This window comes from Phyllosticta citribraziliensis (genome assembly GCF_038025025.1).
Source record: "Phyllosticta citribraziliensis strain CPC 17464 chromosome Unknown J3D65scaffold_11, whole genome shotgun sequence".
In the NCBI taxonomy this organism is placed as follows: domain Eukaryota; kingdom Fungi; phylum Ascomycota; class Dothideomycetes; order Botryosphaeriales; family Phyllostictaceae; genus Phyllosticta; species Phyllosticta citribraziliensis.
The window spans coordinates 1,015,387-1,032,723 of NW_027117348.1; the positions used below are offsets into that span (position 1 = coordinate 1,015,387).

Genomic DNA, 17,337 nt, shown 5'->3' on the forward strand with positions numbered 1-17,337 from the left:
CTGGCGCAGCCAGAGTTTGAAGGTTGAGCTTTGAATCTTTTAGCGCCACACGCCCGGACAGGACAGGCCCTGTGCCCGTGGGCCCACCAACGCCGCCGCCATCATGCCGTGCCATCTGGAATCACACGCGCCTCCATCCGATGGACGTCCGCTCCTCTCACCTGCGCACGTCCGCATGCTTGATTCGGAACTTTAATCTTGCCGTCTGCCCTGCACCTCTTCCGACTTGCTTTTTGCAAATGAGATACGAGACCGGCGACTCGGTTGGCTACATTTAGCACCACCCTGCAGAGCATGACCTTGGCTCCTGATGGCCATTTCCAAACCCCAACGCCGTGCGCCGCACCTGTACCACCGCTTCAAGGTGTATACCCTGCGCTTCTAAACTCCTCCATCGGCCTGCCAGGTCCACGTGCGGCATTAGCCATCACAAGCTCAAGATGGAACACACCATCACATACAGAAGGTGCTTGATTTACGAGGACGTTCAATTCGCTGCCTGTTTGCTGCGTCCAAGATCCCTCCAAGAGAGGTTCTTTCGACAAAATGTCTCCCTGTCCTGACATTATCATGCTCTACTCCAAAACACTTTTATGCCGATCTATATCCGAGTTGGAGTTGAGAGGCCATAATCCAAGACAACAAACATCGAGCGACTATTTAGTATCCTTAAACTCCTGAAACAGCTCAGGAAGAAAAGAGCCCAAGTCTATTTGCGACACGAACAAATCAGCCATCCGGGCGAAAAATAGATACTGTAGTCTCCAAATGGACGCAAACTCACGAGTCATCTCGGTGTTGCAGTGCACCGCAAGATCGTGGCCGAGCTGGGCGGTGCCGTGGTTGGCGGAGGCGACGAAGAAGCGGGAGCGGAGCTCGCGGTAGCCGTTGGGCATGCGGCGGACTTGGTGCATCAAGTAGGACACATTGTCGAACTCGTTGAGAGAGTAGTCTGAAGCCGCATAATGGAGTTAGCGAATGATCGGGGAGCCGGGCATGGGTAAAGTAATGTGGCTCTCGACGACGGTCTCAAACTTACCTCCATTGTAAAGCTGAGCAACTACAACAGTTTCGATTCCAAGCTCCGGCCACGCGGTGGTGTTGAAGCCGAGCGACGAGGGCTCAACGAACGAAATGCTCAACTTGGCAGCGTCGTTGCCGACGTACTCGTCAACGTAGGACGTGGAGCCAATGTAGCGCTCGGCGTACGTGCGGTTGGCCCAGTCGACGACGTCCGGAGTGCGCCAGCTGTAACGGTGGGCGACGGGGTTCCAGAGCTTGTAGCGAGCCGTCTCGACGGAGTGCCATCCGAACCACCAGTCGTACTGCTCGCCCGTCACTGCATAGGCTCTAGCGATGGGAAAGACCTGATTGGAGGGTCAAAGTCACCGTTGGGGATCTCGCTGCGGACCGCGATCATCAGTGTCCCGTTGTCACTGATTGCCCCTCGTTTTCCATGTTGAAATACCCAGGTTGCTCGAGAAACTTGGGAGCATCCTTGGCAGAGAAGGCTTTTCAACGAGTCAATAACCTGTTTGAAAAGGGGTTTCCCTCAGAGATGGTCGCTCACTAAATGCACTCGGCCATGGGCTTGATGTCAAGCTATGGACGAGATCATCCGTGAGTGGTGCAACAACCGGATTGTAATACCTAGAGATCATAACCATCAACTTGAATTCGCCGCTCCTGCTCTTTTGTGCAAGTGTAAAGGTCTGGCGGAGGAAGGATGTGCTAGGCAACATCTTACTTCGCATAGGGCTTCTCGAAGTCGGCCTCGCGGAATCCCAAATAGTATTCCTCGGTGTTAGAGTCTAACGGACTGACATTTGTTGAGATGGTGTCTTCGCCCGCGGTCAAATTGGCTGGAACAGAGGAGGATACCGGCGCAGCGGGAGCAAGTTGGCGACGGTGAACCACGTTGCCGTTCACAACAGCAAGGAGACTGAGAAGGACTGCGGCCAACATTTTGGCGTTTCAAGGGAATGTCCAACGAGTGTGCTTTGAGCTGTCTTTGGAAGAGCTTGGTGATGCTCTTAGAGAAGACTGTTCGAGGTGTCTTATACTCATGTTGTCCCCGAGCTCCGCGTGGGCTACAGAGACGTAGCCAGGCTCGACATGGAGGACTCCGCACATTGGCCCCTTGATCGAAGACGAGTTCCAGCCAGCAAGTCCGTTGTCGTCTTCCTGATTCTGCGGAAATCTCTCGGGCGGCCGTCCAAGCTGCGAGGGAGCATCGAGAGTCATGTCTGTGTCCATGTCAACGTACCAGTGCCTAGCGGTTGCTAAATCCGATGGCGCCGAATTGTGGGGCAATCGGATTAAACAACTACTACTCTATGCACTGGTGGTGGAGTTAAGCCATGGGCGTCTGCAAACCAATGGGGATAGTTTTGCCGGTTAAGTCCGAGTCTGATCAGCGTCCGGCTTTTTGAAAGTACTTGACTGACCCTCGTGGGACGTCTGTAATATTCCGTGACAGGAGAAAGAAAGATTCTTGCAGCTGTGTAAACCGATATTGCCTGTAATTGACCAATCCCTCTGTTTGAAATGAAATGGCTTACCACTCCAGCCCAGTCCCTTAAAAAATGAAGGGGTACTTGCCATCACCATACACGCGTCAGATGGAGCCATCTTTTAGGACCGAGATAGAATTCTTGTGTAAATGATTGGAAAAGATGTCAGTTTGTCTGGAAGCATGGGTCGGACTGTGAGGCGCAACAATTAGGTAGTTTGGTCGTGTCATTGACGTGCAGCGTCTTGGGCTTGTATCCTTGAAGTCAGGGAGTTGTCAACGCTCGAGGTGCCACAGCAGGTATCAAAAGAAGCATTTTGACTATTCCGACACCCCAACGCCGTGCGCCGTTTGTATCACCACTTTACATCGTGTACATTGCGCTTCTTAACCCCCTCTAGTCGGCCTGCAGTCCACGTGCAGCGTTAGCCATCATCAGCTCTAAACATGACCAGGGGGCCACTCACCCCTCCTTTTCCAGTTCCAACGGTTTTTCGCCGCTCAAGATGCCTTCAACGTCCAAATCTCTACCATTGTCCCCGCTGATCTTCTCAACCCGATCCGCCGGCATGTCTGGCTTTTTGACGCCCTTGTTCTTTTTCTTGGCGGCGGCCTCCTCCGGGGTTTCCGCGCATCCGCAGTCGTAAAAGTCGCCAATATTCGAGCAGTCAAACAGGGGCTTTTGGAGACGCTTGTTGACTTGGTTGTGGACGTGGCAGCCCCATGCGGCCGCTGCCGAGCGCGACGAGACTTGGGGAGGGTACTTTTCGAGGATGGTCGCGAAATGTGACGCGCACTCGCCGCTGTCGAATCGCTTGTCAATAGCTGTCGCACCACTCTGACGGGCATCGGCGTCTTACCATGGGTAAAGTCGCTGAAACAGGTGGATGTAGTTTTTGAGCGCGACCTTTTCATCGTCGCTGGGCTTGTCGGGGAAGCGCGCAAAGGTCGTGTGGAGGAGTTTCCACGCTGCTCGTCCCAACTCGGCTTTGATGGTTTCGTTGCCCAGCTTGGGCGCAATGGCGGGTCCGTTCAAGGTGGTATCATCCAAGGCCGCGAGTGGAGGCGCGCTGCCGGCAAGGACATTTGGGTGTCGAGTGCCTTGAGGCTGGTTGCGGAACGAGGCGATGAAGAAGACGGAGATCAAGCCAGCTCCAAGAATCAGGAGCAGGACGAAACGACGGCTAGCACCGTGAGGCATGGCGATGTTTGTGCAGAGCAAAGATGATGGAGGTTGCAAGGTCAGTACAGAGTTAGTAAGAGACGCGCCAAGGTGGCGTCATGGTCGAAAGGTTGAGGACGATTCAGGAGCTGCGCGGTGTTCGTTGGGTTGGGCGCGACAACCAAGGTGAAGCGCTCGGGCCGGAGAGGCAGCCAGGGAACCCCTCGCCCACCAACTGAACCTTGGGAAACACCATGATGTCTTTGCAAATTGTGTAGATGTACGCAGTCTTCTCATTCGGAGCAGCCAAACGACCAGGCTCGCAGCAGCGCCATGCAGGTCGAGTAATGGGCTTGGCCCGAAAAGACGCTCTCGTGTTTTTATGCCACGCACCCCCACAACTCACCCACCTCAGGCGAGTCTCCGCACCCGCCTGGTCCCGCCGCCGATCCCGCCAGGAACCCGACTCTGAGATCGTGACTCCGCCTGCTTTTCCCCATCTCTCACCGCACCTCCTCTCCCCTCCACACCACCAGCGCACCAAACGTCCCGGCTCCAATGGCTTCTCAATTCCCTCCCCCTCCCACCAAATCCATCGGTACAGCTCCATCCACGTCATGCCACCTCATCTGTCGCGCGACCACTGACTCGGCTTTTCCCAGACTGGAGCAATGTGGGATTCAAAGTCCGTGAGGGTATGAGCTATCCTCTCCGAAGCCTGGCGCCGCTCTAATCTCGAGCCAGTCAACGGCCACATTGAATGCCACTACAGCAGGCAGTCGGGACAATGGTCCGAGCCCGAGTTCGTCCAGGACCCTTTCATGCGCATCCACGGCATGGCTCCCGGCCTCAACTACGGTCAGTGAGATGTGGAAGCGAGTGGCGCACGTCTGACAGTCAGCAGGCCAGCAGTGCTATGAGGGCATGAAGGCTTTCCGAGGGCCTGGGGACAAGGAAATTTTTGTTTTCCGCCCCGCCATGAATGCCGAACGCATGCAGCACTCTGCGTCGTACATTTCCATCCCAGACGTCCCCAAAGACCTCTTCCTCAAGGCATGCCGCCTCGCCGTGGCACTCAACGCAGACTTTGTTCCGCCGCATGAGACGGGTGCAGCAATGTACATCCGCCCTCTGCTGTTCGGATCAAGCGCCCAGTTGGGACTCTCCCCCCCGGAGGAATACACCTTCTGCGTCTATGTCATGCCCACTGGCGTCTATCACGGTGTGCACCCGGTGGATTGCCTCATCCTCGAGGACTTTGATCGCGCCGCTCCAGAGGGCACTGGGTCGGCCAAGATTGGTGGAAACTATGCCCCTGTGCTGAGACACAGCGACAAGGCTCGCTCCGAAGGATTTGGCATCACGCTCCATCTCGACAGTAAGACTCGCAGTGAGATTGACGAGTTTTCGACGTCGGGATTCATCGGCATCAAGAAGAATGGCGACAATGTGACGGTGGTTGTGCCCGACAGCAAGAACGTAATCAAGAGTGTCACATCTGACAGCGCCTGCATGCTCGCCAAGTCGTTTGGCTGGAACGTCGAGTGTCGACCGGTGAGAAGATGCCGTCAACCCCCTCGTCCAGCCCTCGCTGACAAGGCAACCCCTAGATACCGTACGGTGAACTGTCGACGTTTTCCGAAGTGGTTGCTGCGGGCACAGCGGCGGCGCTCGTCCCAATCAAGTCGATTACCATGCGGTCCAAGGGCGACAAGTTTGAATACATTGAGGGTGACGAGCCTGGACCGGCATGCATCAGGCTGCTTACGTCGCTGCAAGGTATCCAGCGCGGCAAGCTCGACGATGGTTTTGGTTGGCGAGACACGATCCAGGAGGCCAAGGGGTACAGGATGAAGGGGCTCGACTCGTCCAACGGCAAAGCCGACAGCATCGACAAGCTGCCCTGAATTTCGGAGACGGAGTTTGAGACGGACGAAAGGCGGGCGTCGACGAGGCAAGGTGGGAAACGTGCTCGCCGTGCTTGCAAAATAGAAAGAATCTAGCCTGTTGCGGAGCAGCCATTCCTTTCACCAGGCAACTGTTTATCCCGACCGGGAAAGGTACCACTGCAGGCTGCAGCAAAGTGTGGTAGGCCAGGCGGACGGCGGGGCCTATCTATAGGACCAAATTGCAGCCCAAATGACGCAAAGCGGGAGTTGACGGTGGGCGTGAGGCCATGATGTGAGTGGAGGCCGTCAGGATGGCGGCGTCGCAATCCTCAGGAAGGACCCTTTGCGGAGGGTTGATGAGAGTTGCAGAGGTGGGAGGGCCTCGAGGGAGGGAGATATGGAGGCGGCTGACGTGGGCTCTCAGCCCTATTGCAGCGACATGAGATATGGCACATGTCAGAGGTCAAACCAACGCGAAAGCGAAGCGAAACATGGGCGAGTGCCAGCCAAACGTCGCGTCGATCTTCCGAGCATGGGTACCTTGGCCATGCGGGCGGACGAGTTGTTGTGCTGAGGCACGTGGAGTTGGTGCGGTGTCAGGTCGCGATACAACACCGGCATCATGTTGGGTGCGGAAAAGCCAATCTGGTCCGCGTCGTTTGGTCCGGAAGCGATGCGTAGCGGGACGAGGCGTTGCCGCTGCCCGTGTTGGGATTTCCCTTTGACGCCTTTGACGCCTTTGACTCAATCGTTTGTTTTGATGCTGCCATTGACGGCTCCTGATTCATTCCAGGCGGGTGGATGCTTCCGTCGCTGGGTGCTGGCGGCTCTCGTAAGCATGCCTTGTACCACACCACGGCGGCATCAAGGATCCAGTCGAGTTCCGTACCGCTCGCGCCTGCCGCACCCCGTCCCCAAGCCAAGCCTTCCTCCCGCCGGCGCTCCATGCAATCAACAACATGCACCCATTATGATTCATTTTGACAGACAGGGTGCGAAAATCGTCCGGCCCTGCGTCCGCCCTTTGGCTCTCTGACAGGCCATTGCTCATCCCGGCCGCTATCTCCATGTGCCCGCGTTTGCACCTTTATGGCAATTCACCACTCCCACTATATAGCCGGCCGTTGTCGCCGCCGCCGTGACAAGGCCAGAGGAAAATAGGTCCATTGTCGGTTCCAGACCTCGCCCACTCATCCCTTTGTTCCCTTCCGTTATCAGCTTTGACCTGTCAAGCCTGATCCCTTGTGAACCCTTGGGCCGCCCCCTTCTCACCATTCCTCCTCTACTCTCCTCCACAATGGCAACCGACAAGACTGTCGAAGCAGGAAGCACCTTGCAGGTGCCCACTGCGCAAGATCATGGCTCTGCCAAAACGTCCCACACCAGTCTCGCCGACGACAAGTCCAGCCGGAGAGGTAGCACCGACGAGAAGGCCATCCAATCCAAGGATGTCGAGGCCTACGTTACCGACGAGGGAGCAAAGCTTGAGCCCGTCGTGAGCTCGGAGTATCCAAGTGGTCTTAAGCTGGCAATCATTGTCATTGCCGTCATCCTGGCCATTTTCTTGGTAGGTCCCTCCAGATGGGTGAAGGGGTGCCTTGTCTAACTTCCAATAGGTCGCCCTGGACATGACCATCGTTGCCACTGCCATTCCCAAAATTACAGACGACTTCAAGAGCTTGGATCAGGTTGGCTGGTACGGCAGTGCCTTTTTCCTCACTGTCGCCGCCTTTCAATCCACGTGGGGCAAGGCGTACAAGTACTTTCCACTCAAGACTGTCTTTCTCATCTGCATCTTCATTTTTGAGGTCGGCAGTTTGATTTGCGGTAAGTCAATCAATCACTCCGCTGAACTCATGTTTCCACAAACTTTTGTCTGATTATCTACAGGTGTCGCTCAAGACAGTACCACGCTCATCGTCGGCCGTGCCATTGCCGGCATGGGTGGTGCAGGAATTGCCGCTGGTTGCTACACCATCATTGCCTTTACTGCGCCGCCCCAACAGGTCCCCGCCTACACTGGTATCCTCGGCGCGACCTACGCCGTCGCCTCGGTCATTGGCCCTTTGATCGGTGGTGCCTTTGCAAGCGAAGTCTCCTGGCGCTGGTGCTTTTACATCAACCTGCCCGTCGGTGGTCTGAGTGCCGCCATCATCGTGATCTGGTTCACCACGCCCAAGGCCGCCAAACCCGTCCAAGAGACGCTCAAGGAGAAAATCTATCAGATGGATCTCCTTGGCACCGCCCTCCTGCTGTGTGCCTTTACCTGCCTCATCCTTGCCCTGCAATGGGGCGGCACGACCAAGTCTTGGGGTAGCGCCGACGTGATTGGTGTCCTTGTTGGTTTCGGCACCATCATCGCACTCTTCCTCGTTGTCGAGTGGTGGTTGGAAGATCGCGCTCTCATGGTGCCGCGTCTTCTCAAGCAAAAGACGCTCGGTCTGCTTTGTCTGTTTCAGTTCTTCAACTCGGCCGTCTTTATGCTGCTGTTGTACTACCTTCCCATCTACTTCCAGGCCGTTTCTGGCGTCTCGGCCGCACAGTCGGGAATCCGCAACTTGCCCTTCATCCTCGGCATCGGTAAGTCTTTTTCTCTCCCTGTGTACGACCGACTTACTGACATCTGTAGGTCTCTTCACCATCGTCAGCGGCGTCGCCATTACTGTGAGTGGCTACTACCTCCCGCTCATGGTCATCGGCGCGGTCCTCGCTTGCGTCGGCTCCGGCCTGTTCTACACTTTCGACCTGCACACGCCCAGCTCCGAATGGATCGGCTACCAAGCGCTCACGGGTATCGGGTCTGGCTTCGGCATCCAAATTCCCGTCATCGTAGGACAAGCCATCGTGCCCGCCTCGGACGTCTCGTCTATGACGGCCATTCTCATCTTCTGGCAAACGGTCGCCGGCGCCATCTTCGTCTCGGTCGGCCAGAGTCTCTTCTCCAACCGCCTCGTCCAGGAGGTGGCCCAGAACGTTGCTGGCGTCGACCCCAAGCTCGTCGTCGCGACCGGTGCGACGGAGCTGAGGGGTGTCTTTGAGGGTGCGCAACTGCAGGGCATTTTGGAGGCGTACATGGCAGGCCTGAAGGACGCCTATGCCCTTGCGATTGCGCTCGGTGGTGTGGCGACCGTCATTGCCATTGTCATGGTGGTGTGGGACCGCAGAAAGCTGGAGAAGGGCCAGGGCGGCGCGGGCGCGGCGTAGTGTGTTTACTCACCTACGTGCCTTGCCTGCTTGCAGCGTTTTTCTTCTTGCTTCTTCTCTGCTCCTCACTTTCTTCTTTCTCTTTCTCTTTCTCTCTCACCTTTGCCCTCGGCGGCAATCAATCACTTAATGCGTGCATGCATGCATCTTCTTCTTCTTCTTCTTCCGCGAAAGACGGAGGCATCGTTTTCAGCGCCGCAGCACACCGCAGCAGCGCATTTGATGGGACGACAACGATGGACGACAATACGATGAATAGATACCAAACTGACGCGGTGTGGTGGCAAATGGCGTTTTGATGGGGATGGGACTATGCTCTGCTCTGCTCTTCCATCGTGGTATGGGTGCGGGTGCACTTGGGAGAAAAGATGGGCGCCAGCGCTGGATGATGGATATGGCGGGCTGGCTGGCTTGCGTATCTGAGTAATGTTTTACGGGCGTGTATGATAGGATAGGGGTAGGGGTATGGAAGGCCATGCAAAGGCTGTGGAAGGATATGGATATGGATACCCTCTCTCACGCTCTCCATTGCGCTGTTGTCGGATCGATGAGTGATGGTATGCTTTGACGCGTCTTTCCATTTTCTGGTGTGATCTTGGACAGCTCACCGCCCGCTCCCCAGCGGCCATCGAGCCGAAAGGGGCAACGCCGGTCTTTCGCGCAAGGTTGGACGGCTGGAGATTGGCTGGAAAGCCGGAAAGGGGAAGTCTGGGGATGTGGTGTGGGGTTGGACGTCTGAAGATTGGCTGGCAGGGCCGGAAGAGGCAACCTCGCCCATCTGTCAAGATCGAACGTCTGAAGATGGGCTGTCAAGCTGAAAGAGGACGGCTGGAGATATGCTGGCAATGGGATGGCGAGAGCAGCTAGAAGAGGCAATTTTGCGTGTCTGTTAAGATTGAACGTCTGGAGATTGGCTGGGAGGCTGGAAAGGGGAATTCTGTGTATGTGTTGTGAGATTGAACGTCTGAAGATTGGCTGGAAGGCTGGAAAGGGGAATTTCGTGTATGTGTCGCAAGATCGAACGTCTGAAGATTGGCTGTCAAGCTGGAAAGGGGAATTTCGTGTATGTGTCGCAAGATCGAACGTCTGAAGATTGGCTGTCGAGCTGAAAAAGGACGTCTGGAGATATATGCTGGCAAGTGGATGGCTAGTGGCCAAAAGAGGCAATTCCGGGGTATTTATCAAGATCAAACGTCTGAAGATGAGCGGGCAAGTGGATGGTTAGGAGCCAGAAGAGGCAATTCTGTCGATTTGTCAAGATTAGACGTCTGGAGATGGGCTGTCATGTCTGAAGATGGGCTGTCATGTCTGAAGATGGGCTGTCATGTCTGAAGATGGGCTGTCATGTCTGAAGATGGGCTGTCATGTCTAAAGATAGGCTGTCACGTCTGAAGATGGGAATACTGTATGTGTCGCAAGATTGAACGTCTGAAGATTGGCTGTCAAGTTTGAAGATGGGAATACTGTACATGTGTCGCAAGATTGAACGTCTGGAGATGGGCTGTCATGTCTGAAGATATGCTGGCAATCGGACAACCAGTGGCCAGAAGAGGCAATTCTGTCGATCTGTCAAGATTAAACGTCTGAAGATAGGCTATCATGTCTGAAGATAGGCTGTCATGTCTGAAGATGGTAAAACTATATATGTGTCGTAAGATTGAACGTCTATAGATTGGCTGTCAAGCTGAAAGAGGACGTCTAAAGATATGCTGGCAATGGGATGGCGAGGAGCCAGAAGAGGTAATCTCACCCATCTTTCAAAATTAAACGTCTGAAGATTGGCTGTCACGTCTAAAGATTGGCTGTCACGTCTAAAGATGGGCTGTCACGTCTAAAGATGGGCTATCACGTCTAAAGATGGGCTGTCACGTCTAAAGATGGGCTGTCACGTCTGAAGATGGGCTGTCAAGCAGCATTTGCAAAAATCTGTGGTACGGATTCTGGCGTGCCTTTCCGTTGCTTCAAACCAGTCCGAAAAGCATGCCAACCACCAAACCAGCAGCGCACAACGCTGGAATCCAACCCCAACTCTACCCTAACTCTACCATCCCCACTACCCCCCCCACTCCCCACACACTCTCTCATCAATCACAGGCCGCCTAAGCGGCGCACTCCTCCTGACGTCCAAAATTCTGTCGAGAACTCACGGAGGCGGCCTTCCAACGCCTCCGCCGGGAAACCATACCTCTTCAGTCAGTGCTTGGCCGAAAAGGGCAGTTATCGTACTAACTTTGAACGTCTGTCCCGTATACCGCTTCGCAAGTGCGGCGGATCTGCGTTTTTTCGGTCCGTGATGTGCTTGGGTGGGTGCTGCGGTGCGCGGGTAGGGACCGAATCCGAATCCGAGGTGAGTGGGCCGCAGGATAGGTAGGTAGGTAGGTACTGGAGGTACGTACCGGCTGGAGTAATGATTTACATATGACGGGATGCCATCATGTTAGAAACAAGTTTGAAGGCCATCAAATCGCCGGAGGTGATTCTCGCCAGCAGGCGTGTGGTGTGGTAGCCATATGGCCTAATCGGGTAACTCAGAGAACTTCAAACGTCGCAAGACATTTCGCTCCTGACAGCTCCTGACAGCTCCTGACAGCTCCTGGCGCACTCACACAGGACTTTGAACAGTATGCGACAGGGTAAGATTCCCGGCCGACGCATGCAAATTCGAAAATATGCCCTCAGACGTTTGAAGTTACGATCACTTGCCCAAAAGGGCAGGAAGCTGAGCAGTTCTGGCGACTCGCGACGTTTGAAGTTGCGTTTACTGGCCCAAAGAGGAATCTACCGAGTCTGTTGAACCTGCCGCGACGTTTGATTTCCAGGAGAATTCAAAAGGCAGAGGCTCAATTTGTATTTGTGGTCTAGGAGAGACGAAGACGATGTGACACCTGTGCGCCGGTTCCTATTCCAGTCTCCCAATCTCAATCCCAATCCCGATCCAATCCTGCACCCTAACAGACCAAAACGACAGACGCTCGCAAACCCCAACAAACACACCCCTTGTCTCACCCCACCCCATCCCAAAGCATTCACAAACTCCCCCTTCCCCTCCCTTCCCCTTCCCCAAGACTTCCACAACTCACACAGCCCCCACCCCCACCGCCCTCCTCGCCACCCTCACATCAACCGCCTGCCCCTGCCCCTCTCCCGCCCGTCGATACTGCATGATATACGCCAACGCAATGCCCGCAAACTCGCCCTCCCCAGTCTTCTCCCTCCTCTTACGCTGCTTCTCCGTGTCGCTTTCACTCCCCTCGTCTTCGCCCTCTCCCGCCTTCTCCTTCTGCTTACTGCGCCGGGAGCGCCCACTCGCCCGTGACAGGATGGTCGAGAGCCTATTTCCTTTGGACGAAGTCGATTTGTGCGACGAGGCGGAGGTCGTCGTGGAGAGGGATGATGTGGCTGTTTGCGTTGTGCTGAGGGCTGGGCGCTGCGGTGCGCGGCGCGGTGCGATGCTGATGTCGTTGTCGGCTGTGGTGTTGGCTGGCGCAGGTGGAGGAAGAGGGTGGGTGGGTGTGGTGTCGCATTCGCAGGCGATGGCGTCCGTGTGCGAGCACGTTGGCGTCTGAAGCTGGGGATCCTTCTTTGCGGCAGATGACGACGATGATGAGGCCGGTTTGATGCTGCTACTGGCGTTGCTGTCCATGTCGATGTTGTTGATAATGTCTTTGGTCATGATGCAGACAAGCTGGACGGAGTCCGAGTCCGGATGATAGTGTATGTGGATTGATGACGTAGACAGTCTTGTTTTCTGAAGTGGCACTGAGACTGCCAGTGTTGGTGTTGGGCTTTTGCTTTTCTCCGATTGCTCTGGTCAAAACCCATTCCATTTGGACGAAAGTGGTCATCCCTTTATATCTCCCACCCTTCCAACCAGTCCGTCACAGCCCCAATGATGACAGCAATCAGATAAGGCGCTAGGAACAGAAGACATGTTCCTGGGAGCCCCAAGCCGTCGCCCAGCCGGCGCACACGTCGTATCCGGAACAAGACGTTGCCGGGCAGCCGACGCGCGATGACGGACGCGTGCACGCCTTTCCAGCCCTACGAAGACTGGCAACCTGACACTGTGGTTTGGCGTGGCAGGAACAAAGCCGAAACAAAAGATTCCAAGAGGTTGGGAAACACTGCCATCCATGCTCGTCCGTAGCGCCATGCCCGAGGTGCTCTGGGCAAGACCTTGGCGGGAGTCGTTATAACCCCACAACGCCCGCAAGACGTGGACGCAAGTTTGTCCGTTCATGGATGAAAAGATGGACGGCCGGTATCTTCGTCCTTCTCCATCCGGATTACAAACGCCAGACGAGGCAGACGTTTGATGTCGGATGAAGTGTGTTGCCTGTTTTGATCGGCTGCAGCGTGTTTCGCAGGTGGCTGACTGGTCTACTGCGTGGATCACCACCACGTAGACAGTTGGAGGGTGTCTCTCTGTCGTATTCGGCAATCAGGATTCGTACGAAGGAGGGGACTGAAAAATCTGGGGCGAGTCGTCCTGGCCGTCGTCCGGAGACAGTTTGCCCACCGTAGGAGTTGCATGCAGCCGGAACGGATGGGACGAGATGGCGTTCGATTCTGCGTGCTGTGCTTTAGTCTTCTCCAAGAATACCGCGGTCCTGCGATGATGAGTCCGTGGAATCTAGCTTTGGATCGCTTGGATGAATACAGTACGGGTTCTTTTGTCACTCCCCCATGAAAAGGCGAGTAACTGTCTGCCTGCTTTGGAAACACCAAGACTTTGGTATGCGAATCGTCGATAAGCACTTAAATCATAGCAGGCGTCGAAAAAATGAGGCTCCCGGGTCTGGCTGTCGCAACAAATCACAGCGCCCCAAGCGCACCTGTGATGGCGGACAACTGCTCCTTAGGCATCTCCGTGTTACACCAGATGAAAGCCCACTATGCGCAGCCATGGCAGTGCTCGTCGTCTCATCTCCCCACTGTGAAGTGGTCCATATGCACAAGGCTGAAAAGAGCAATCATCCCCAACACTCCTAACCTTGAGACGTCTATGGAGACGCGCATTAGCCAAAGGCCGAGGCCCGAACGCGAAAGCGAAAGTACTTTGTGCTGATCATACAGCAGATACGCGTTATGTTGTTGCTCTTCGTCCGTTGCCCGTCGAGCGGGACCGACCTTTTCTGCTCGCATATTTGGCGTCGACAGGGCTTTTGCTGCCAATTGAATCTGGTGGTCTGATTGGCTGACTGATTGTCGAAAACGAAGAGCAAGCAAGGGATTGGCAGCTCCACTGTTAGCCCAAGTGCAACTTCAAACGTCTATGGAGACTTTTGCGTCCGAGAACCGAAGCCCGAGCCTCCACCTCGAATAGTAATCCTTTCTTCGCAGGTGTCGACGCGGGACTTGTGCATATTTTGGGCGGCCGCAGAGTCGTTCCCGAAAACACGATGACCTTTGGCTTGTCCGATTCTTTTTGTCCGAAGTATGAAAGTTGGATGCAGGGCATCAAGTCTTGTCGTGAGGGCAAGCAAATCTTGGTGTGCGGGTGACGGAACGGCACGGGACGGGAGGACGGCCCTCCGTCTTTCACTCCGCAAATACTCGGATAGCTGCGGTAAAACTCCGAAACCACGGATTGATAATGCCGTTCTCATTGCCGTGGCATGAAATGTACGAGACTGAGGGGGAAGTCGAACCCAACTTCGTCCCCGCAAAGCGCTCAAAAAGTGGTTGCATCAAGAGCCATTTCGCGAGCGGACGCAGTCTCGGACAAATGATGCAGGTGTCATCGATGAATCCGACGGACGTAGTGGACCTCTTTCGCGCGGCATCGTTGCCGGAAGAGGATTGCACACGTTCCGAGCACATTTCAACGCCTTGCCCAGACGGATCGGCGGATGGACATGGATCGTGACTTGGTGCTTTCCGGAAGCAACCTCGGACGACTTCCGGAAGACCCGTGACACGTGTCGGTTAACGCAGGCTGTTGATGGTTATATAGGAAAAGGGACGTCTAACGCCTGAATGCGTGTCACGTTCTACTCGTCTCGTCGCAGCGAAGTACGAAGCGAGAATGCGGATTGCAAGGTCGACGTCGAGCAGATGCTTGTCCTGTCACCCGAGTCGAGAGGTACGTTGACCTAGCGTGCTTACAGAATGTCAGCAAAAGAGTAGCTTAAGGCAACCCCATTCGACCAATCGCGGGGCTCACAAAGCGGGCGGCTGACGCTTTTCCACATTGCGCGGAGTTTGAATGCATCCTGATCTCCTTCAGAGTATGCGGGCAGAGCGACTACGAAGAAGGAAGTGAAGAGAAAGCCAAGTTGCCATGAAAAAGTTCAGTTACGATTTGGAGATGAGGATGGAAATTTGACAGTGGGCTCCAGCGTTCCTGGCCCGAACGTAGGCTGATCAAAAGGTAGGAAGAGATCGACTCCCGCGCTTGAACAGTCGCGATGGCGCAGTGTCGAAATAAATGAGATGTCCTGGCATTTATTTCGACACTACGGTGGTGGATTGAAGCAGGTAAGCACGCCATCGGCCATGACGTAGATCGCCCCAAGGATGTATGGGGAAATGGACCAAGTGTGGGGGATTCGGTAGGGCAGAGGATGACTTACATGCATGCTGTAGGGCTTAGCCTCCCTTGTAAGAGCATCTGCAAAACATTCTGCGTGGAGATGGCGACGGCAACGAGTCGGCCAAGCTGGCCAGCTGTGTGACTAGCTCATGTGCCGAGTGCCGGATACGGCATGTTGTTTGTGGTACGGCACGGTCTCCAAGGAAACGCTATTTCTGAACAAGAGGTCGACAGTCGGTGGCTAGCGCCAATGTGTCAATGGCGAACAGACGCAGTCGCTCGGTCGTTGGACCCGGGCTCGGCATCCGGGTTTGCCTCCCCCTGGAAGAGAGGAGTGGTTTATGGCCGGTGGTTGGAAACGCGTGCTGCCCGGCAGAAAGGCGGCCAGTGCCCGTTGAGACTAACCGCGAGGAGCAAGAAGGCCTTGATGGGCGCACAGAGGCTGGGGCGTGCGCATTCCATCCAGTGCTTTTTTCCATTGCCTTCTGCCGGCCGGCCTAGCGAGGTGACGCGTTGAATTGACGGTCAAGAAGGTCGCTCATTTGGCAAACAGGTGGTCTGCGGGCGCTATTGATTGGGACAGGGCGTGCGGCTAGCAAACGGTCGCATCAACGCCAAACGCATCGACCCACGGCGACGGCATGACGGCTGCATTTCGGACGCAACCTTGATCTGGGCTGAGACAGTCAGAGGAAGAGTTTGTGCAGCGAGGGGGCGACCCACCGTGTGCGCTGTAAGGGCTGGCGTGGTCCGAGGACGACGCGTCTCGCGAGGATGGGATGGGATGGGGTGGCTGGTGGCAGGGTGGATTGCCAGCGGCGAGCAGCAAACAGCGATGGAGCAGCGGGCGATGGGATGGATTCCTGGTGCAAACGGCGACAGTCAGTCGAGCCGAGCCGCGCATGTCGGCGGCGACTCGTGGTGGCAGCGTCTGGATTCTGGATGGCAGAAGAGCATTGGCCAAGAGTCTGATATGTATAGGCACTGCACGGCACGACCTGACCTCAGCGCCAGCGGAAGCTTCCCTATCTCGCGCCGTGCCCGGTGCACCACCCTAGCTCCTTCTGGACTACGATGCTGCCTCTTCGCCCGAAACTCATTTTATTAACTGCTGCCCTCCCCCTCTCGCTCTCGTTCCGTCCTCGCCATCCAGACCAGACGCTGCCTTGTTCCCTGCAATCTTTAATCCCTCCTCTCGCTCTCCTCCGCTCGCCTGCTCTGTCGCTTCAATCGCTCCTCACCATGCGCGTCTCCACCGTCTTCGCCGCCGTCTCGGCCTTTGGCCTCGCCCTCGCTCAGAGCAGCACCGGCGCCACCTGCCAGCCCTCGTCTACTGTCGAGCCCTCCTCGGTTGACTCGACCCAGAGGAACACTTGGTGCCGTGCCCAGCAGCAGTCTTGCCCCACTCTTTGCGGCGGCAGCACCGCCAACAACACCTGCGACATTGTAAGCCGCCCATCCGCGACTGTGCCGCAATCGCTTGCTAACGCCTCGTCAACAGGAAACCCTCACCTACAACTGCACCTGCAGCCCGGCCATTTCCAACCTCAACATGTCCGACTTCTCCCAGACTCTGCCTTCTCTCGAGTGCCAGTACGCCGTTGGACAGTGCACCGAGGCCCACCCCAACGACGCGACTTGCCAGTCTGTCTGCCAGTCGGTCGTCTGCGGCAGCAAGAATGTCACCTCCCAGGCCGAGACTTCGTCCAGCAGCGCCGTCGCGTCGGCCACGGGCACCCCGACCTCTTCCGGCACCGCGTCCACTGCTTCCACGACTGCCGCTGCGTCCAGCTCTGCCGCCGCGGCCGCGGTTGCGTTTGGCTCAAACTTTGGCTCTGCCTCGCTCATTGCCGGTCTTCTCGCGCTCTTTGGCCTTGCCCTGTAATACGGAACAAGCGTGCGGTTCTAATTGGGAGGATGGTGCTGAACATGGTCTACGGGCTGGACCTTTTTTCATCACGAGAGTTGTTACACGTAGCTAATGAGTGACGGGCAAATGGGGGTGTTTCAAGCGATTCAAATCAATTGTTGGTTT

At 55.8% G+C, this 17,337-nt stretch overlaps 6 protein-coding genes across 6 annotated transcripts; 3 read left to right on the plus strand and 3 right to left on the minus strand.

Annotated features, from left to right (window-relative positions):
* Positions 1–507: 507 nt before the first annotated feature.
* J3D65DRAFT_98804 (phloretin hydrolase) lies at positions 508–2,141 on the minus strand. The gene is made up of 5 exons (XM_066804314.1): positions 1,748–2,141; positions 1,390–1,511; positions 1,040–1,339; positions 785–952; positions 508–709 (listed from the first exon to the last, which is right to left on the minus strand). Exons 1-5 carry the CDS (start codon positions 1,963–1,965, stop codon positions 657–659), a joined length of 861 nt encoding a protein of 286 aa, XP_066651929.1. The 5' UTR covers positions 1,966–2,141; the 3' UTR covers positions 508–656.
* A 607-nt stretch (positions 2,142–2,748) lies between these two features.
* J3D65DRAFT_636267 (FAD dependent sulfhydryl oxidase-like protein Erv2) lies at positions 2,749–3,953 on the minus strand. Its single transcript, XM_066801387.1, has 3 exons — positions 3,373–3,953; positions 2,980–3,315; positions 2,749–2,918 (listed from the first exon to the last, which is right to left on the minus strand). The coding sequence occupies exons 1-3, from the start codon at positions 3,711–3,713 to the stop codon at positions 2,900–2,902; spliced, it is 696 nt and encodes a 231-aa protein (XP_066651930.1). The 5' UTR covers positions 3,714–3,953; the 3' UTR covers positions 2,749–2,899.
* A 20-nt stretch (positions 3,954–3,973) lies between these two features.
* Positions 3,974–5,883, plus strand: J3D65DRAFT_98547 (aminotransferase). Its single transcript, XM_066804313.1, has 5 exons — positions 3,974–4,272; positions 4,337–4,369; positions 4,419–4,532; positions 4,579–5,228; positions 5,285–5,883. The coding sequence occupies exons 1-5, from the start codon at positions 4,233–4,235 to the stop codon at positions 5,579–5,581; spliced, it is 1,134 nt and encodes a 377-aa protein (XP_066651931.1). The 5' UTR covers positions 3,974–4,232; the 3' UTR covers positions 5,582–5,883.
* An 847-nt stretch (positions 5,884–6,730) lies between these two features.
* J3D65DRAFT_98483 (MFS multidrug transporter) lies at positions 6,731–8,862 on the plus strand. The gene is made up of 4 exons (XM_066804312.1): positions 6,731–7,130; positions 7,180–7,390; positions 7,454–8,143; positions 8,193–8,862. Exons 1-4 carry the CDS (start codon positions 6,861–6,863, stop codon positions 8,765–8,767), a joined length of 1,746 nt encoding a protein of 581 aa, XP_066651932.1. The 5' UTR covers positions 6,731–6,860; the 3' UTR covers positions 8,768–8,862.
* A 2,981-nt stretch (positions 8,863–11,843) lies between these two features.
* Positions 11,844–12,440, minus strand: J3D65DRAFT_606212 (uncharacterized protein; the record flags this gene model as incomplete). The annotated part of the gene is made up of 1 exon (XM_066798427.1): positions 11,844–12,440. The coding sequence occupies one exon, from the start codon at positions 12,438–12,440 to the stop codon at positions 11,844–11,846; it is 597 nt and encodes a 198-aa protein (XP_066651933.1).
* A 4,104-nt stretch (positions 12,441–16,544) lies between these two features.
* J3D65DRAFT_606213 (uncharacterized protein) lies at positions 16,545–17,187 on the plus strand (the record flags this gene model as incomplete). The annotated part of the gene is made up of 2 exons (XM_066798428.1): positions 16,545–16,748; positions 16,804–17,187. 2 exons carry the CDS (start codon positions 16,545–16,547, stop codon positions 17,185–17,187), a joined length of 588 nt encoding a protein of 195 aa, XP_066651934.1.
* Positions 17,188–17,337: the final 150 nt, after the last annotated feature.